The 22,041-nt window shown below is 47.8% G+C and overlaps 1 protein-coding gene across 4 annotated transcripts; it reads left to right on the top strand.

The window, feature by feature from the left end:
- The first annotated feature begins 4,126 nt into the window (after positions 1–4,126).
- LOC122027109 lies at positions 4,127–7,390 on the top strand. Of its 4 annotated transcripts, none has more exons than XM_042585959.1 (2): positions 4,127–5,496; positions 6,863–7,390. In XM_042585959.1, exon 1 carries the CDS (start codon positions 4,201–4,203, stop codon positions 5,482–5,484), a length of 1,284 nt encoding a protein of 427 aa, XP_042441893.1. In that variant the 5' UTR covers positions 4,127–4,200; the 3' UTR covers positions 5,485–5,496; positions 6,863–7,390. The 4 variants fall into 4 exon arrangements, with proteins under 4 accessions (XP_042441893.1, XP_042441890.1, XP_042441892.1 ...); XM_042585956.1 differs by lacking the exon at positions 6,863–7,390 and adding an exon at positions 6,052–6,331; XM_042585958.1 differs by lacking the exon at positions 6,863–7,390 and adding an exon at positions 6,008–6,331.
- The last annotated feature ends 14,651 nt before the right edge of the window (positions 7,391–22,041 follow it).

Raw genomic sequence — 22,041 nt, 5'->3', positions numbered from 1 at the left:
GATCGAAAGCGCTAGAGGGGGGTGAATAGCGCTCGTGGCTTTCACTTGTTTCATATTCGGAAAAATGTTCGAGTTAGAAACAGCGGAAATGATAAACGGAATAAGCACAAACACAGAGAGACACCAAGAGTTTACTTGGTTCGGAGCTTAGGGCGACTCCTACTCCAAGGCCCGCGATCGTTGATCACTTTCGGTGGGCAACAACTATAATGTCGAGAAAGTGTACAAGTATAACAGTTTACAGCTCAAATTAAGACAATACCGACAATACAAGAGATGAATGGGAATTAGTCGTCAGTTGTCGGAGCAGCAGAGCGTTGCTTGAGCGTTCGGAGCAGCGTATGAGTGCATAGGATGTTCTGATCGAGTTGATTTTTTGGCTGCTTCCCCAGGCTCCCTTTTATAGGCTCTGCAAGACTGATCATGATCCCCAAGCCTCGGGATCAGGTTTGACCCGAGGCGGATCGGTCGACCAATCCCCGCGTTCGGTCGATCGATTAGGCGGTCTCCTCCTATCCGATCCGCTCGCTCCGCTTCTATCTGGTTAAGAGTTATCCCTGGTTCGATCGACCGAAATCCCAGTTCGGTCGATCGATCCCCTGGTCGAGCCCGGTCCACTCGCTGGAAGTCCGATCAGCTGCTTTGGGGATTCAGTCGACCGATAACCCAGTTCGGTCGACCGATCCCGGTCAATTCTGACCTTGCACAGAATTTTTTAGAAACGTTCTCCTGCAAAACAGAGTTAGAATATAGCATATATATAAGTAAATAGATTGACGGTCTTCGGACTGTCCGATTCTGACTTCGGATTTCCGACCGGAAATCCTAGGTTGAACCGACGCCTACTGTTCCCTCTTGCGGGGAACGCGTCTTCACCTACTCCACTGAGAAGAAGTTACCTTTTGCCAGTTCGGTCCTCCAGATCGACTGGACTTTTGCTTAGCGCTCGAATCTTCCGGTCTTAATGCTGGACGCCCGCTCCATGACTCGTCCAGACTTTCACCTGGTTCGCGACACCATGATTTCCACCTAGGGTTCCCGCCCCCTAGAGTTTTTGCCCGAAGCTCCGACCTACCAAGACTTTCTGCCTAGGGTTACCACCCCCTAGGACCTAGGGTTACCGCCCCTAGTACCTAGGGTTACCACCCCCTAGTACCTAGGGTTACCGCCCCCTAGGGTTTTTCATCTGCCTAACCACAGCTAGGACTTTCCTGCAAAGCTCAATCAACATATCAAATAACACCACATCTTAACTTTGAATCCTTTTGCCATTATCAAAACTCGGGTTCGATCGTCGAATGCTTCCCGCACTAACAAATTTGTTTCGCTCGGTCTCCTCACTCAGCCTGATGACCTGCCGCTGAGGCTGCAGGCTCCTATGCTTTGTGTTCGAACAGTGCCTGTTGGCGCTCGGCCAGCGCCTGTTATTGCTATTACTCCACTATCTTTGCCACTCGAGCCTGTATCAGCGTGTCAAGCTCCTTTTGCGTTAATGTCACCGTTGTGAATCGTCCAACGTCTTCCATCTTCTCATTTGGATGCAGGTTACGATTCCCACAGACAGCGCCAAAATGATCATGTCCGAAAGCGTGAAGCTGAAAAGCCGAGGATGTGGTGACTCTGTTGACTAGATTAAGACCTCGCTCCTCTCTATAAACTAAACCAAACCAAGAAAGGGGTCCCTAGCGTTGGCTCTTCGACGCTCAAGTTAGAAACAATAGTAGGAAGAGAAATCGAAAATAATAGAGATAAAGATCAATCTTACATTTATTCATACCTAGTATACTCTTTTATACTTTTCTTAGTGGTCCTCCATCTTCCCCTATTTAATGATATTAATTATCGACAGAAGACATCTTTGTCTTGGCTTCTTCACATTCGATGATAGATGGAGTATTTTATTTTATTTTCTCTTCTCCTTATTAAGTATTAGTTTTTTTCTCTTTTATTATTTTATCGGTTTATTATTAATATGTACAATGCTAATGCCATATCCCAAGCCTGATGGGTGACCCGCTTGACCACTCTTCTAAAGATCAAGCTAACCGAACACTGATTCATCTAGATGGCCGACTGGATAATGGTTCGTCCATCGGCTGCTGTAGCCACTATATATATATATATATATATATATATATATATAAGGATAAGGGGGCGTTTGGTTTAGGGGAATAGGAGTGGGGAATGAGAATGAGAATCATTGATTACCATTGTTAATGTTTAGATTATAGGAATAGGAACACAAATAAGGGAATGAATCTTTGAAATTGGGTAATAACTCATTCCCATGTACCTCCACTTCAATGAGTCATTACCCTATTTTCATCAATCAAAATATTCCCTTATTCCAAAAATACCCTTGACCTAAAACTAAATTTTTTTTCCTTAATATCAAATATCAAAATTTATTTATTTATTTTTTCTTTCATATCACTTCTCTCTCCTTATTCTCTCTCATCATATTATCTCTCTCATCATTTTATCACACTTTCTCTCTCCTATCACACTCTCTTTCCTCTTTTTTCTCATTACACTTTATCTCTCCTCAATCTCTTCCATCACACTCTTTTTTTTTTATCATACTTTCTCTCTCATCATACTTTCTCTCTTTTCTCTTTTTTTTCTCATCACACTTTCTCTCTCCTCAATCTCTCTTGTCACACTCTCTCCTTTTTTTCCTCAACACACTTTCTCTCTCATCATACTTTCTTTTTTCTCAATCTTTCTCATCACACTCACGGTTCTCTTTTTTTCTCATCACACACTCTCTCATCATACTTTCTCTCTCCTCAATCTCTCTCATCACACACACTCTCTCTTCATTTGTTCTCATTACATTTTCTCTCTCTTCATCCTCTCCTATCATAATTTCTCTCACATCATATTTTATCTCTCATCATGCTCTCTTCTATCACACTCTCTTTTCTCATTTTCTCTCATCACACTTTCTCTCTCTTCATTCATTCTTATCACACTTCTCTCTCATCATTCTCATTCGTCATATCTTTCTCTCACATTTATCTTTCTCTCACATCTAATTTTTTTTCTTTTATTTTCCTTTAAGGGTAAAAAAGGAAATATTGATATATTCCGATAGAAAGTATGTAACTAACCAAACATTACTTTTAAAAGTGATATCCATGCTCATACTCATTCCCATTTCACAATATAATGATTCTCATTCCGATTTTCATTCCTATGTTCATACCAAACGCCCCCTAAAATTGATTCGTGTTATAATTTTTTTATTGTACATTAGAATAATTAGGAAGAACGAATGATTATCATAGAGATGTTAAGAGAAATTCATTTATAATTTATTGAAAAATTGAGAAGTATTGGTCGGGGAAAAAACCTTTAAAACTAGGGTAATTTTACATGCAATCCCTATTGACAAACAAATCTTTGCATGCAGTCCCCACCCATTAAAATCTTTGTTTTCACTCCCCAGTTAAGCATCTTTACCAAATTGCCCATAATATTTTTAGGTACAAAAAGTCTAAAAATCAGTATAAATCCTCTTAAATTGAGTATATTAACTTAGAATCTAGTATATTTTCTATCAAATTGAGTACGATTCTAAACCCTAAACCCTAAACCCTAAACCCTAACCCTAAACCCTAAACCCTAAACCCTAACCCTAAACCCTAAACCCTAAACCCTAAACCCTAACCCTAACCCTAAACCCTAAACCCTAAACCCTAACCCTAAACCCTAAACCCTAAACCCTAAAAAATAAGAGGAACAATTTTGATAGAAAATATACTCGATTTTTAATATAAAGTACTGACTTTAAGAAGAATTATACTCATTTTTGGACTTTTTGTACTCAATTTTGAAAATTTTGTACTAAAAAATCTGAGGGGCAATTTAGGTATCAATATTTGCATGAGGGAGTTGAAACAAGTAATACTTTGCATGCAGGGAGTGGAAACAAAGTTTTTTGAACATGGGGATTGCATGCAAAGTTAACATTATGATTGGGGATTTTTCTCTAATTTACCGTTAAAATTATCAAAGATTATATCTGCAAAAAAAAAATCTTCTAATTAATTAATTTACTGAAAAAAAATAAAATGAAAAAAGGGGCGTTATAAAGTGAACGGACGGGATGTAAACTGTGAATGCCCGACGATGTGGATGCTTCACCGGATCGCGATGCACATCTTAACCTCGTCCTCCGCTTAGGAATACACAAAAATGGAGAATCGCCGCCGCGCCACGGGAAATAAGCGACGGAGACGTCGCCGTTCGCCCGCGCCTCCGCTTCCCGCCTCCGACGAACGCAGGTCTGGCCTCCGTGACTCACTTCTCCGGTCATCCCTCGACCGCACCAATCGAAATCAGCGGCACCGGCCTCCCGCCTCTGACCGTACCAATCTAGCCGCGTCTCAATTCCTCGCCGCCGAGGATCTCTGGTCTGACTTGCCAGATTTGCTCCTCCTTTCCGTCCTCGACCGCCTCCCCTCCGTCCGCGACCTGTTCTTAGTTGCTTCCGTATGCCGATCCTGGCGCTCCGTCTTCCGCTCCTACTTCCCGTCCGCCTCGTATGGCCGTCCGCCTCTCCTTATTCTCCCATGTGTCGAACCCGAAGCTTACCAGTGGATCGAACCTCCTCGATGCCTCCTGAGGTCTCCTTCCGGACCCTTTTCCAGCGGTCGCTCTATGGTGCCTTCGGAGACCCTCTGCATGACCCTTCTTGGCTCTTCTTACGGTCAGCTCATCTTCCGCAACCGCGTTGGTGCTGTGGTGGCCGACGCATTCACCGGGGAGGAGCTCCGCCCGCCCACCCTCCCCGAGCCCCACCGCTTCTACTTCGGAGCCTTAACTGGTCCTCTTTCATCCCCTGGTTCCCATCTCCTTTTGTGCGACAAGCAGAGCCTATTCCTGTGGCAAGTGGGAAGCAGCAGCTGGAAAGAATGCTCCTTTGAACAGCATCATTTCTTCATAATTGGTGTCATGGCTTTCAAAGACAATATTTTTGTGTTGAGCAGTAGCGAAACACTATACTCTCTGCAGTTTTCCCCCTCTTTCGGCGTGAAAGAACTCACAGTGCCGTGGTGCGGGGAAAGCTCCAGCTGGGCAGTGGCTTTTGGATCCTGTAGCCGGATGGTTGAGTGCGACGGCAAGCTCATGCTGATACGCTTTGTTCCATTTGGGGAAGAAACAGATTTGTGTTTTGCTGTGTACTCCTTGGACTTCTCGGGGCAGCCGACATGGTCGAAGGTGGATAATTTGGGAGATTGGGCATTGTTCGTCGATATCAAGAGTAACTTTTCAATATCTTGCGCCCATCCAGGCAGGTGGGGAGGAAGGAGCAACTGCATTTATAATGTTGACCGTTTGTTTGATCATTGGCATGAATTTCCATTGGATGCTCCGACTAGGGACATTGCCGAAGTAGAACATCCATTTGACTTCACTAGTCTTAGCTTACTAAAGTGGCCTTCTCCAATTTGGGTTTATCCAAGCATGTTATATTGAGACCTTCCATAGGTATGCAAATATCTCCTAGTATTGCACTTTAGACTAGAAAAACTTTCTATTGTTCAAGTATTTTGTTATTCTTGGTGATTTTTAGCAAGTTTTGGGTTTCATCACAGGTTGTTGTGATAAATAGTTCAATAGTAAAAATGAGTATGTTATACTCTTGTATAATTATCAATATTCATCTTTATATTGCTTGTAAACCAATGTAAAATATTTTGTTGAGGCTTCTAAGTTAAACCCATTACCAAACAGCTGATTCAGCTTAAGTAAAATTCAACAATAGATGGCCTCATTTTCTCATCTTTTCTATCTGACTGGGAACCTTTGAAACTTTGCTTGGTTTCTGCTTAGAAAATCTTTGGATCTATAAACTATGTTAGGACTATTTGCTTTAGTAAATTCTTTTTAGGATAAGTTGAGCATATGGTGCACATGTTTTCATCGATTCCACCACGCATGGATAGTGACTCTTGGTTTTCACAAATTTCTTCTGCTATCCTAATTTTTAGAATATCAGATGATGGGCATACTGATCACTGAATGTACTTGTGTCGAGGGAAGCCTGAAGGATTACAGCAGTTGGAAAACCTCTGGTGTCCATGCAGACGATGGAGTTTATAGTTCTTTGTAGTACGGACAATAATTTTTCTAGAGCACTCCACGCCCGCCCCAGAGCAGTTGGAAGGGAGATAAATCTGTGCCAATTAATACATGTTTTAGGGAGAGTTCGGTTTTTCTACTGGCTCAAAATGTTACCTATAGTCAGCACATTGTGATGCTCTTGTTGGACCATGTGGATGATATAGTTGCATGTTAATCCTTCCTCGTATCCAGTTTTATATCCTCGTTTGTATCTGTTGCTTAAATATTAAGTTCTTTGTTGGAAACTGAGTTCTGATAGGATATTTGACAGAGATCTAGTTTTTGCTTTTGCAAACCAAATAATTGCAAACAAGATACGGGCACGGATAAGTAGAAACAAAATTCTGAATAAAATTGACTTTCCAACTTATTGGACCAATCCATTCGATTCCCTACCAGATGAAACTTTGGCCGCAGATGAATATAAGCATTTGCCCGGACTTGCAGGCGGCAACATAAGATGTTGGCATGATCATCACTTAGGGTGTGTTTGATTCGGAGTTATCGTGGATAACCTTGGTTATCTGTCTATGGTTATTTACGATAACCATGTTTGGTTCGAGATTTTTTTTTGGATTCCTAAGTTTTCCTCGATTCCGAAAGGTCAGCACACGTCATCAATTGGGGTATACAATCTGAAATAGAAATACCTTTGGCTGCCTTTGTTTTGCTTGATTCATGAGGTTATGAAATTTTTTGTCCGAAATTATCCTCGAAGTGATATGACCAGAGCACGAAGGTGGCGGTAGTAGGCTGCAGCAACTGGCGTCGGGCGGCGTGGGCAGCAGTCGGCTTCGTCAGAGGTGGCAGCAGATAGCAGATCGTTGGATGGCGGCAACAAGCGGCTGGTGGTGGTCGACAGGCAACAACAGATGTCGTCGAAGATGTCAACAGAACGCTGGATGGTGGCAGTGAGAGGTGGTGGTAGATGGAGGTTGACGGGAAAAGGTCGGCAGGAGGTCAGCGGTGGGCGGTAGGCAACAGGAGACGGGCAGGCGTTGGGCAGCGAAGGCGGTGGGCAGCGAAGGCGATCGGCTACAGCAACAGGCGTCGTGCTGCGGTCAGTGGGCAGCGGTCGGCGTCGTCGGAGGTGGCAGCAGATCGTTGGATGGCGGCAACAAGCGGCTGGCGGTGGTCGACGGGCAACAGTAGATGTCGTTGAAGATGTCAGCAGATCGCTGGATGGTAGTAGTGAGAGGTGGCGGTAGATGGAGGTTGACGGGAAAAGGTCGGCGGGAGGCAAGCGGTGGGCGGCAGGCAACGAGAGACGGACGGGCGGTGGGCAGCGAAGGCGGCTTGTCGGCAGCGAAGGCGGCTTTGCGGCGGTGGGCAACGTAAGGGAGAAGAACCAACTTTACTTTTATCTGCATCGTTTTTTTTTAAGTTAAATGTTAATATTTTAATTAAAACTTTATTAAATTAAAACAAATTGTAAGTAAAACTTCATTATTAACTTTAATAAATTATTTAAATAGATTATAAAATAAAAAAGAAAATATTATCTAATTTTATTTATTTATATTATTGAATATTAATATTATTAATTTAATTTATTTTAAAAAATAATCAAATATTAAATTGATTTAGTTATAAAATATCTTAGATGGAACAAAGGATAATACCGTAAATATAAAATTAGTGATCCTGTCCGAATCGACGAATCAACGGACGCTGGGCACGTGGCGCTCTCCTTCTCGCTGATGTAGATCTCCGGCCGGACGTACGGAGCTCCGGCGAACCTGCACAGAAGTCGGGCCGGGAAGGGGTTCCCGGCGACGACCCTCCGACGCTCAAGTCAGGCAAGTGGACAACAAAGAGGTGACTTCGAATATGCCAGAATGCGTACCTCCTGTGAAGTGCGAGGCTCCTTATATAGAGCTGGGAAGGAGCTCATGCACACATATCGAGGTGAATACGTGTCCTCAGCCCATACCTCAATAAGGACTTGTCAGAAAGCTTACCTGACACCATACTGTTACAGTCCAAACACGTCTTCGATGGGACAACGGAACCCCCTGGTCGTAAGGTTTAGAGTATGGCCTGGTTATAGAGCATGTCTGCTGTCAGAAGAGGTTCATTGTCCTTTTCTCCTGATTCCCTACCGGGCGTCCGGCCGACCGGCCCTCACCTCACGTCCGGTCGGTCCTATGTACTGGTCTACTTAGGAGATTCTCGGTAATGTGCTCTGTGGAGACTGTTCGCAGTATGCTACTTTATATCTTCGGCCGAACGGTCTATCCGCTCGGCCATATGATTATGTTCAACCCGAGCGTCGGAATCCCTAGTCGGGTCGTCTTTGGTTCAGCTAGGACCCCATTCAGTCGACCGGTATACCCTTCTCCGGTCGGACGTCTGGTATTTTGACCTCCACATGGCCTTGACTCTCCAGAAAGGGGGTCCCCCGTTCTTACCTCCGGATCAATTAGGTTATACATTAGAACCTCCAAATAAACAAATTTATGTTACATTACTTGGAATTAAATAAAATAACATTAGGTTATGTTTTATTCCCTATAATTTTAGTTATGTGATTACTAAATAATTACATAATTAAGATTATAAGTGATAACTTGAATGAAACGTACTCTTACGATTTAATTAGTAGTCATAACCTGCAACAAGCAAAAGTGTAAACATCACACCAAATCATCAGGGGAAACACTGATGCGTTCTTAGTTTTGTTGTGTTTGCAGTACCTGAGTTTTCCCTAGGGTTTCCTACAGGCACAGGCTCAGGCTCAGGCTCAGGCTCCTTGATGTCAACGACCACAACGTCTGAAGTGAGAAAAGTCTTAGCTACTGAAGCGGCATGCTCCAAGCAACACCTCACCACCTGTTTCATGGAGAAGAGCTTGTGTAGGTACGATAGGCACAATGACGAACAAGTTACAGATAAGGATGTGAATGCAGAAGTAATCGAAACACGCAAACCTTGGTGGGGTCGATTATACCCGCAGCCATCAAATCCTCGTATATGCCAGTGGCAGCATATTAACCGACTTTGTAGTTTTCGTTGCACAAAACCTAAGGCAATTACCAGACATTATTGTTGCATACTTGAATAACATTAAAAGAAAACATTTTATTGAACCGCGCATGTGATAGATCCGATACCTTCTCAGTGACCACACTTCCATTGAAGGATAATTTTTTATTTATATGTTTTCTTGAGCGGCTAGATTTCCTGATCGACTGGTAGCTAGAGGTTGTAAATCTATCATTGCTCGATAAGTACAAAGGCCGAATGAATTATCTCCAAGTAGCCTCACGCTTGGCTGGATAAAAGTATCACATTCACAAGTTGCTGCTGGAGGGTATCCTCTACGTATTTGGCCTAAGTCTGATCCGCACGGATCTTCCATCCAACCTAGGTATGTTATTTCTCAGTCTAACCTTTGAATCTAATTGATTTCTCTCTTTCTTTTGCAGCTCGACTTATGTTGCACACACGTCTGGCCGGCAAATCTAAACTCGCGGATGCAGAGATCAATGTTGCCACCATAGCCGAGCTTGAGAGTTGAGGATTACATCGGTCGGCTCGCAAGAAGATCTACTCGGGGAGAGCGCGGGAGTGCCAGCTCGAGGGAGCGAAGGGGTAGCCAACCGGATGGCTAGCGGTGAAGTGATTGGCGCAGCAAATCCTCCACCGGAATGGCTTCCGGTGATTCCGGTCGACAGGGTCTCGAAATCGGCTTCTTCCGAGGAGCCGCTGATAAATCGAAAGAGGCGCCGTGTGGAGACTGCCTCCCGATCCGCTTCCTTCGCGATGTGGACCCCAACCAGAATTAGCCCGCACCTTCCTTCCGAGCAGGGTGAAACCTCGGCGCCTGGTGCCCAAACAACAGTCGTTCCCCATACGTCCCTGTCGTCCGATCGGGCGCCTTCCCTGTCCGAGCTGTCACAAGGAACTATCTGCGCACCGCCGGTTGCTTTCATACCACCTCCACTGCCGAAGGTTCCGAAGTCTCGCATTCGACCGACAACAACGTCTAAGTCTGCTCGCAAAGCAACTTCAACTTCGTCCACTCAGAGTGGTCGATGCCACATAACGACAGTCATCCATCTGCCTACGGACGAGTGGTGCGACTCTGATAGCGCAAAGTCCCAAGCCCTCGAGCACCAAATAATTATCGAGAGGCTGCTTGCACAGATATGGGCCGACACGGCGAGCGGTGGTCATGCCTCTAGGGCCGCTCGCCGATAGTCATACCCAGATGCCCACTGGGGTAAGTATTTTACTTGTATGTTCCTATTTATCACTGCTCGGCCCTAATAAATTCCTACTTCCTCGCAATATTGGGTAGAAAGTCTAGCAATGTGCCAAAGGCTTACCTTTTTGGAGCAAGAAGTTAAACAGCTGCGCGCCCCGAGTGGCCAGGCAGCGGCTTCTCTGGCGCAGTTAGAGCAAATGAGCGCTGAGATAGCTCAATTATGAACCGATCTGAGTAAGAGCTCTGATCAGCTGGAGGCGGAGAAGAGCAAAGGCGCCGAGCAAGCTGCACAATTGGCTCAGCTTGATAAACAAGCCAATTCCTTCGAGTCCAAGCTTAACTTGGCCAACACCCAGAAGATCTGGGCCATCGAGGTATTGGAGATCAAAAATTAGGAGTTTTGGGTGCTGGCTCAAAACCTGAAGGATGTGGAGGCCTTGCTAAACGCATAACGGGAGAGCAGGCCAGCCGAATGCTCCGCCACGAAGACCTAGCTTGACGCCAAAGATGTGGAACTGGCCAAGTTAAAGGAAGAGTTGAAAGCTTCCTGAGCGGCCCTAGCGACGTATCAAGAGGTCGAGCCTAATAGATTCGAGCTCATGAGGTGGGCTTACATCCGCTCGGACCTCTTTAATGACAAGGTTGTCGATTGGGCACTCCGCTTATTCAACCTTGCCATCGACGGTCCGCTCGATCAACTGAATGAGGGCGGCTACATTCCGACCGCTCTGACAAATAAGGTCATCAATCGGGATAAGCTGACCGAGTCGCTGCCCGATGATGTCTTGGATTATCTTGAGTGAGCCTCCTCCCATGTGTCCTGCCTCCTTTCTGTGCTCTGTTTAGACTTATAAAAGTTATGCCAAGTATTAATGAATGGTTGTCCGTTTGGCGTACATTTTTATTTAATATTGATCCTTCATTCTGTGCCCTTCTGCTTTTCGTTTTCATATTTTCCACTTTGTTTCACTGTGCCATCGCTCAAGATCAAGCAAGTCTGCGAAAGACAAGCCTTTTTTTTGTCGATCTCAGGTTTAATGAAGACAGGGTTTTAACGTCGATGTTTGACGGTTGGCGAAGATTGTGGTTTAACATCGCCGCTCGACGGTTGGCGAAGACATGAGTTTAACATTGTCGTTAAACGATTGATGAAGACTGGGGTTTAACGTCGCCGCTTGACGGTTGATGAAGACCGGGGTCTAACATCGCTGCTCAACTATTGGCTAAAATAGGGGTTTAACGTCGTCGCTCGACGGTTGGCGAAGACAGGTTTAATGTTGTTGCTCGACGGTTGATGAAGTCTGGGGTTTAACATCGCTGCTCGACAGTTGGCGAAGATTGGGGTTTAACGTCATAGCTTGACGATTGATGAATACTGAGTTTAACGTCGCCGCTCGAAGGTTGGCGAAGACAGGGATTTAATGTCGTCACTTGATGGTTGATGGAGATAGGAGTTTAATGTCTCCGCTTGACGGTTGGCAAAGATTGGGTTTAACGTCGTCGCTCGACTGTTGGCGAAGACATGCGTTTAACGGTGCCACTCGATGGTTGGAAAAGACAGGGTTTAACGTCGTCGCTCGACGGTTGATAGGTGTAGACATTGGTTTATAGTCGTTGCTCGACTTTTAATTTAGTCGATCGGCTCAAGAGTCTTGAAAACTGAGTTGTTATTCACGTCTATCCTGCATCCAGAAAGCATATACACAAGTACATCTATATTTACTCACGCACCTCACCCGGCTCTGTAGGGATGTAGATAATTCGCTCTCCATGGCTGCTCGAGGTTTCTTCCGTCCTCGTCCTCCAAGTAGTAGGCCCTCGAACGGAGTTTATGCATGATTTTATAAGGTCCTCCCCATGGTACCTCTAGCTTGGAGATGTCACCAACTAGCTTGATTTTCTTCCACAGTAGATCGTCGACCTGGAAAGACTTCAGGATCACCCTTCGATTGTAGTTTTGCCTCATCCACTGTCGATAACTAATTTGTCGAACAACAGTTTTATCCTGTATTTCATCCACTAAGTCGAGCTCCAACAACCTCCGCTTAGTGTTTCTCTCATCGTAGTGTCGCACTCGGTCGAATTCTACTCCCACCTCCACGAGGACCACCGCTTCTCCTCCATACATGAGCTGGAATGGTGTTGCGCCGGTCACCTCTTTTGGAGTAGTGCGAAGTACCCATAAGACACTTGGAAGCTCGTCGACCCAACTGGCCCCGACGTGGTCGAGCCGAGCTCGTAAGCCTCTAAAGATCTCCTGGTTTATGACTTCCACCTAGCCATTACTTTGGGGGTAGGTTATTGAGGTGAAGGCCTACTGAATGTCATAATCTTCGCACCACTCCCTAAGCCCCCGACTGGCAAACTACCTCCCGTTATCAAAGATGAACCGGTGGGGGATGCCGAACTAACACAAAATGCTCTGCTAGATGAATTTGATGACCATCTGTTCACTTATCTTTGCCAGTGGCTCGGTCTCCACCCACTTTAAGAAGTAGTCCACCGCGATGAGCAAGAACCTCTGCTGACTAGTCGCCATGGGGAACGATTCCACGATGTCCATGCCCCATTGGTCGAACGGGCAAGACACCGTGGATGCCTTCATCTTCTCGGTCGGTCGGTGCAGGATGTTGTGATACTTTTGGTAGGACAAGCATATGACTACTATCCGAGCGGCATCCTCTTGGAGAGTTGGGCAAAAATATCCATCTAGGAGAATATTTTGAGCCAGTGAACGGTCGTCCGGGTGGCTTCCACAGGAGCTAAGATATACTTCTTGGAGTATGTATTTTATGTCCTCCGGACCCACACATTTGAGTAGCGGCCTTGAAAAAGACCTCTTATAAAGCTCATCTCCGATCAAGGTGAATCGTCCGACCCTCTTCTTTAGTAGTCAAGCTGTCTCTTGGTCGGTTGGTGTGCTACCCGATCGTAGGAATTCAATCAACGGTGTTCTCCAGTCGCTTGGGAAGACCACTCCTTCCATCCGGTCGATGTGCGCCACCAATGAAACATGTTCGATTGACTAGCTAATCACGACCGATGATAATAAATTGGCTAATTTAGCTAGTTCGTCTGCTACTTGATTGCCCGATCGGGGGACCTTCTATACAGTGAGCTTTTGAAAATTTGCCTTCAACCTCTCGAAAGCTTCTGCATATAACTTTAGTCGAGAGTTGCTAATCTCGAACGTCCCAGATAGTTGTTGGGCGACCAATTGAGAGTCCGAGTGAATGAGGACTTTTGTGGCTCCGACTTGTTGCGCTGCTTGTAAGCCGATTATCAAGATTTCATACTCAGCTTCATTGTTGGTGACCTGATAATTCAGCCGAATGGAAAGTTGCATCTAGTCTTCACTTGGTGAAATGAGCAGAATGCCGATCCCACTTCCTTGTCGAGTGGACGAACCATTGACATATATTCTTCAGGTTGCTGCTGGTTCGACGTTCTAGACCTCTGTGACGAAATCAGCCAAGGCCTGAGCTTTGATCACCGTTCAGGGTTGATATTGAATATCAAACTCGCTTAGTTTGGCTGCCCATTTGATTAACCGCTCGAACGCTTCTGGGTTGAGAAGGACTCTTCCTAGGGTACTACTATTGGTCATGACGATGATCGGATGAGCGAGGAAGTATGGGTAGAGTCTTCGAGCGGCTAACACCAGCATATAAGCCAATTTTTCAAGACAGGTGTAGTGGGATTCTACATCTTTCAATATATGCTTAGAAAATACAAGGGTTGTTATTCAAGACCGTTTTGCTTAACTAATGCCGAGCCGACCACATACTCAGTGGCCAACAGATAGATCCAGAGTAGCTCCCCAATGCTTGGCTTAGCTAACATAGGCAAGGAGTTAAGATACTCCTTGAGCTCTTCCAATGCCTAGTCGCACTCCGCGTCCCACTGGATTTTATCGCTCGGCGCAGCACCCTGAAGAATGACATGCTCCGGGTGGATGACTTGGATATGAAACTGGACAGTGCAGTGATCCGTTCGGTCAGCCATTGGACCTCCTTCAAGCTGCGGCGCAGGGGCATGTCTTGTAGCGCTTTCAGTTTGCTCAGATTCGCCTCGATACCCCGTTCGGTGACATTATATCCGAGGAAGCGTCCACTCTTAGCATTGAATAGACACTTACTCGGGTTTAGCTTCATCTCGTATGTCCTCAAGGTTTGACATGTTTTTTCGATATCTGCACACATATCAGTAGCTCAGATTGACTTTATTAATATGTCGTCGGCGTATACCTCCAAGTTGCGGCCGATTTGCTTCTGAAACACCTTATTCATTAGCCTCTGGTAGGTGGCACCAACGTTCATCAGTCCGAACAACATGATGTTGTAGCAGAACATTCCATCGGCTGTGATAAAGCTAACATTTTCTTGATCTTCTTTGGCTAGCGGCACTTGGTGGTAGTTTTGATACGCGTCGAACATGCAGTCCGTAGAACAGCATATCGTAGAGTCCACCATCTGGTCTATCTGGGGTAGTGGATATAAATCCTTTGGACACACTTATATAAGTCACGAAAGTCGATGCACACCCACTATTTATTGTCCGGCTTGGAGACCAGCACGACATTGATGAGCCAACTCAGGAACTGGACTTCCCGGATGTGGCCGCCTCCAGTAATTTCTCTATTTCTGCCCGGATGATTAGGTTTTGCTCCGCGATGAAGTCCCTTTTCCTCTGCTTCATGGGCTGGGCCTCCGGTCAGATATGGATCTCGTGTTGGGCGATGCTTGGCGAGATTCCGAGGAGCTCATGGGTTGACCAGGCGAACACGTCATGATTCCGCCTAAGGCAGGTAGACAGCTCTGCCTTTCTTTTGCTCTCCAGATTGGTTGTAATGAAGGTGGTCGCTTCCGACAGGCTTGGGTGAATCTGGACCTCTTCCTTTCGCGTGGGTTTTTCCGAGTGGTCCTTGCTTCTGATCTGACTATCTCGACGTAGCATCGCCGAGTGGCCAATTGTTCACCTTTGACTTCTCCCATCTTGTCATCCACCGGGAACTTAATCTTCTAGCAGTAGGTGGACACTACCGCTCGGAACTCGTTGAGGGTCGGTCGGCCTAATATAACGTTGTAGGCCGATGATGTGTCTACCATAATGAAGTTTGTGGTCCTTGTCCTCTTTAGGGGCTCCTCGCCGAGTGAGATGGCCAACTTAGTCTGGCCGATCGGCAACACTTCATTGCTCATGAAACCGTAGAGCGGGCTCGTCATCGGTAGGAGTTCGCTTTGATTGATTTGCAACTAATCGAATGCCTTCTTGTATATGATGTTCACTGAGCTCCCTGTTTCAACAAAAGTTCGATGGATTGTATAATCGGTAATTAAGTTCATCGTTGTGAGGAATTTCCACTCTCTCTAAATCTTTAGGGCCGAAACTGATCTCGGGTACTTCAGTTCTCACCTTGCTGCAGCCTACAATGTGCATCTTAAGTCGCCGAACATGCGACTTCCTTGGTCGGTTAGAATCTCCACCGGTTGGTCCACCGGCGATCATTCCTATCTGTCCCCGAGCGGTGTTACTCCGTTCTCTTCCTCCCGTGCCGATAGTTTGTTCTGCTCGGCAAAGACTCGGGCGAGACTTTGATTGCTCTCATGCTGAGGCCGATGGTGGCGTGGTTCGGTTGTTGTCCTTTCTTCCTCCCTTCAGATGGTTGTTCGGCGCCTTTGTCGCCGATTAGGTGATGGGGATCGACGATAACATCCTCGCGAGGCCGGCCTGCTAGCTGTCGGTCGTAGCAATCCCGGGTATTGTGTGTCGCCGACTGGTGAAAGGAGCAGAACATTGACACTCACATCTTGCCTTTTGCAACCTTTGGATGAGCAGCCGCCACATGCTGCACGATATGTGTCCTGGGCTCGTGTGGCAGAGCTTCTCCTGATCGAGGCCCTTTGGGGGGTTGATGACTGCTCGACTGTCGCCGTTTAGATGATCCTGTGGGCGTCTCTTTCTTCCTTGCCGCTTGGGCTTCTTCCACATTGATGTATTCATTAGTCTTCTTTTATAGGTGGCCAAAGTCTCTCAGCGGCCTCCGATTGAACGACCGGAAGAACTCTCCTTCGGTGAGCCATTGGGTGAAAGCGTTCACCAACACGTCCGAGGAGACCGCTGGGATATCCATCACCACTTGATTGAAGCACTGGATATAGGTCCTCAATGCCTCTCGGGGCCCTTGCTTCAGCGAGAATAGATTCACACTAATCTTCTGGTGGCAGCGACTGCTAGCGATGTGATGCAGGAAGGCCGCTCGGAAGTCTTTGAAGCCATGGATCGAGCTGCTCGACAATCATTTGAACCAACGCTGCGTTGATCCAACTAGCATGGTGAGAATGAATCGACATTTCACCCCATCCGTGTACTGATGAAGTGTGACCGGGTCATCAAACTTGGCAAAGTGGTCGTCAGGGTCGGTCTCTTCATTATATTCCCCGATCGTCAGTGTGGTGTAATATTTCGATAGAGGGTCATTTAGAATCCCCTCCGAAATTTAGTTCACTGGATCTCCTCACTCAGCCTGATGACCTGCCGCTGAGGTTGCAGACTCCTATGCATTGTGTTCGAACAGTGCGTGTTGTCGCTCGGGCAGTGCCTGTTATTGTTATTGCTCCACTATCTTTGCCACTCGGGCCTGTATCAGCGTGTCGAGCTCATCTTGCGTCAATGCCACCGTTGTGAATTGTCCAGCGTCTTTCATCTTCTCATTTGGATGCAGGTTACGATTCCTACAGACAGCATCAAAATGATCCTGTCCGAAAGTGTGAAGCTGGAAAGCCGAGGATGTGGTGACTCTGCTGACTAGATTAAGATCTCGCTCCTCTCTATAAAATAAATCAAACCAAGGAAGGGGTCTCTAGCGTTGACTCTCCGACGCTCAAGTTAGAAACAATAGTAGGAAGAGAAATAAAAAATAATAGAGATAGAGATCAATCTTGCATTTATTCATACCTAGCATACTCTTTTATACTTTTCTTAGTGGCCCTCCTCTATCTCGTCCGAGCGGAGATAGTTTTGTTTCATCACTTCAAAGCGGCCTGATTCACCGTCTTGATATTCCTTTAGTGCCGCTCGGGAAGCATCAAGAGCGTCTTGGAGATCTTTCTTGTCTCCTTGAAGTTTAGCTTCGGAGGCCGATCGACCCTCCTGCTCAGCAGATAGTAGATCGACCAACTCGTTGATGCGCTGCTCCAGTGCTCGGGCCTGCACATTCTTTGCCTCCAAATCGGAGATGACCCTATTTTTTCTATTGGTCGCCAGCTTTATCTCCTGGTCATGAGACTTGTCCTGGGCTTCAAGCCCGGCTACCCTGATCTCCAGGCCGGAGGACTTGTGCCGCTTGGCCGCCAGTAATTTCTCCGATTTATTCAGCTCGGCTCGAAGTGTGGCATATGAGGGCCCCTGAACTGGCGCCCCTCCGGAAAGTTGAAGCTTTTTCAATTCTTCCTCCAGTGCAGCCAGGCGGTTGCTGACCGCGATGTTCTCTACCCAATTCTGCGCACAGAGGAAATAATATCACGAACCAAGTCAAATGGTCATGTAGTATGTTAAGAAGCATACCCCGGTAGTTTGCTGCAAGTGGCTGCCCCCGAGCTGACCGGGAGTCATCATGGCGACGCGGGCTCTCGCATCCTCCCATATCTTGGCGAGCGGTCCGCAGATAGTAATCTGATGCTCAGGGGCGACTGGCCGATCAACCGCCAGAAGAAATTCTTCTGTTGGGAGGTGGAGGACAGCCTTAACCACTCGACGGTCGCTCGGATCAGATTGAGCTGAGGTGGCGCGCCCGGATGACTCGTCGAGCGGGGCAGACACTATACCAGAACGCCTAAGCCGAAGAGGAGCTCGGGGCTGGGAACTGACGGGCGGCACGCCAAGAGAAGCCACTGGCAGATCAAGCTGGGAAGGAGTTCGATCTGAAGAAATGGCCTCGACTGGAGCAGGGGCCGGGGCGATTGCTACAGTAGGGGCGCCGGTCGGCTCAGTCACTGGCTCCACAGATGTAGCTGAATGGGTGTGGAGATCCGTCCGGCGCCGTTTGCGTACGATTAGTGGCGAGTCCTCGGTCGAGTGCCCTGCTTCTTCCAATGTTGGTTGTCCGGCAGACGAGATAGCATCACCGACCGGTGCAGTTGCAGAAATCCGAGCGACTGACTCTCCAACCACAAGTGAAGCTTCTTCACTTTCCCCTTCGTGTGAGCCGACCGGTTCAATACCTAGATCGGCCATCTCCTTCGCGGCCGCCGCCTCCACCTTGGTGGCTTTCAACTACAGCCAATCAGCAACCTTGGCGCGCCACATGATGTCATCTACATAAAAGAAGAATAAATCAGTTAGACCAAAAGGAAGGGGGATGAGGAAAATGCTTACCCATGCTGCCCGGAAGCTTCGTTCTGATTGAGCTTAGTCCAAATATATATAGCACCCCCTCGTAGAGCAACTTGTTGATGTTGAATCTTTGCCCGACTAGCAAATTGGCTGCGTGAAGGTAGTCTGGCTGACTCTTATATTTACCGAGATCCGGCGGGCTCGGCACAGTGGTTTGCCATTTAGTGCGAAAGGACGGCCACTCGGGAAAACGAAGATAGAAATAGTTTTCCTTCCAATGCTTGTTCGACGTCGGCATCTTGTCGAAGAAGACTAGACCGATCCGCGATTGGAAGATAAAGGTTCCCCACTCGGACTGTTTGGGGTAGTAGAAGTAGTGGAAGGTCTTAGGGACTAAGGGATGCCGTGCAGCTTAAAGAGGACAACCACCCCGCACAGCAACCTGAAGGAGTTAGGACGAGTTGGTCGAGCAGGAGGCAGAAATAGTTACACACCTCAAGGATGAACGGATGAATAGGGAAGCGCAGACCGGCCACGAATTGGTATCAGAAAAAACAAACAGTGCCGGTCGGAGGGTCGTGTGCCCGATCGGAAGGTGTGGCTAATATCAGTTCGTGGTCAGAGGGAAGTTCAAAGGTTCGGGTAAGGCTTAGCGCATCCCTCTCGTCGAAACGGCTCTTTGTGGTAGTATACCAGAGGCCGGGGGCGAGGTCGGACTGATGAGAAGAACTAGCCATTGGTGATAAGGGCCAAAGAAAGAGATGGCAGAGGTTAAGGAAAAGGATGGCCGGAACAGTATCTAAGAAAGCACGAATACGGCGAAAGTGCGGAGAAAAACACAAAAAAACTGAAAAGGGAAAGGGCGAAGGAGTCTTACGATAGATTGGACCAAAGAGGGAGGCGGCGGATCACCGGGAAGCTGAGCAATGAATTCGCCGGAGCGCTGGACGAGAAGAAGCAAAAACTTTCGGATGCGCACGCGATATCGTGAAGCGACCGGAGAGGAGATATGCTTATAAACATTGGGCTCGATCAACCAGAGTCGTCCGATCCAGGTTACGGGATCCAAGGAGGGGATCTGACCGTCAAATTCGAAAAAGCCAAAGGTCACATCAGACCTGACGGCTCAAGTGAACGGTGACGAATGCGCGACCACGTGGCACTCGCTCATAGGTCGCATTTAATGAACACCATCATGCGAGTGTGGCCGCGTGCTCAGCATTAATGATGGTGATTTACACAAAGACCGAGAAGTTTACTAGGGATAATCAGCATGACCGATGCCGGAGCGGCGGGACAACGACATGCAAACGAAACTTTCCAAGTACCAACTGGGGACACGCTGAGCGGCGTTACTTACTTGCATAGTCCCCGGACGACCGGACACTAATCTCGATGGATGAGCGGCAGACACGCCACCCAGACGCAGTCCAGTCAGTCGGACTTAGTGCCTCCTTCGACTAGACTTGAGGGGGAGGCATGTGATCCGGTGGTAAGGACGGGGGACCCTCGTTGGCGGGAGGTCAACGACACGTGGATGTCAATGGTCAAGAAGGTCAACCCCAAGGTCGTGCCGAGTGGACAGAGGTCGTGCCGAGCGGAGTAGCAGGCCGACCAAGCATCTGGCCAACCGGACATCCGGCGAGGGGTCTCTTGGACCGGACGAAAGACAGCCCGACCAGGGGTCGGGTTTCCAATGCTAAGGTAAAAGAGTCTATGGGCCGGGCGGACAGGCCGTTCGCCCGAGCCGCAGGACAATAAGGCGCAATTCCATCCGAGCACATAAGCAGGGCTTCCACGCCCGGGCCGAGGTATGCACATTCCCGGAGGCCATGAGCGCCGAGCGGCTGGTCCGCTCGGCCCGGGAGCAGGTAAGAGCGCTAGGAGACAAAAAGGATAGCTGGTAACTTCATCCTCGAGACACCTGTCGCCGACAAAAAGCATGGTCGGCGGCCGGAGCGGACAGAGTATCGTACGGTGGAAGTTTCCACCGTCACATCCGGGATATGCTCGGACGATTGCGGAATGACGTCAGACATGCTTTTCTGACAACCCTACTGAGGTATGTTTGGGGAAGCGTGCATGCATCGAGAAGCATGTCCGCGCTCCCCGGGGTCCTATATAAGGACCCCCAGACTTCGACGGAGGTATGCAATTCTCATCACTGTAGCCACAGTAGCGTTACTTTGCTCCTCTCCTTCTTCACTGCCTGACTTGAGCGTCGGAGGGTTGTCGCCGGGAAACCCCTCCCGGCTCGGCTTCTTTGCAGGTTCGCTGGAGATTTACATCATCAGTCGGAGACAGCGGAGAGTGTCACGTCCCAGTGTCCGTCGACTCAGCGCTCGGACAACAGTGGTAAGGACGGGGGACCCTCGTTGGCGGGAGGTCAACGACACATGGAGGTCAATGGTCAAGAAGGTCAACCCCAAGGTCGTGCCGAGTGGACAGAGGTCGTGCCGAGCGGAGTAGCGGGTCGACCAAGCATCTGGCCAACCGGACATCCGGCCAGGGGTCTCTCGGACCGGACGAAAGACAGTCCGACCAGGGGTCGGGTTTCCGATGCTTAGGTAAAAGAGTCTATGGGTCGGGCGGACAGGTCGTTCGGCCGAGCTGCATGACAATATGGCGCATTTCCATCCAAGCACATAAGCAGGGCTTCTCCGCCCGGGCCGAGGTATGCGCATTCCTGGAGGCCATGAGCGTCGAGCGGCTGGTCCGCTCGGTCTGGGAGCAGGTAAGAGCGCTAAGAGACAAAAAGGACAGCTGGTAACTTCATCCTCGAGACACTTGCCGCCAACAAACAGCATGGTCGGCCGCCGGAGCGGACAGAGTATCGTACGGTGGAAGTTTCCACCGTCACATCCGGGATATGCTCGGACGATTGCGGAATGACGTCAGACATGCTTTTCTGACACAACCCTACTGAGGTATGTTTGGGGAAGCGTGCACGCATCGAGAAGCGTGCCCGCACCTCCCCGGGGTCCTATATAAGGACCCCCAGACTTCGACGGAGTTATGCGATTCTCATCACTGTAGCCACAGTAGCGTTACTTTGCTCCTCTCCTTCTTCACTGCCTAACTTGAGCGTCGGAGGGTCGTCGCCGGGAAACCCCTCCCGACTCGGCTTTTTTACAGGTTCGCTGGAGATTCACATCATCAGTCGGAGACAACGAAGAATGTCACGCCCTCAGTATCCGTCGACTCAGCGCTCGGACAGGATCTATATATGTAAAAAAAATCTTCTAATTAATTAATTTACTGAAATATTGATGGTCGGATAGTAATTTTTAGTTTTCGATAGGGGAAAAAAATGAAATAAAAAAAAAATCAAATAGAAAAAAGGGGCGTTATAAAGTGAACGGACG

This window comes from Zingiber officinale, chromosome 10A (assembly GCF_018446385.1).
Source record: "Zingiber officinale cultivar Zhangliang chromosome 10A, Zo_v1.1, whole genome shotgun sequence".
Lineage (NCBI taxonomy): Eukaryota > Viridiplantae > Streptophyta > Magnoliopsida > Zingiberales > Zingiberaceae > Zingiber > Zingiber officinale.
Note: the sequence above shows the minus strand (reverse complement) of the source record. Positions and strands in the feature narration are given on the sequence as shown.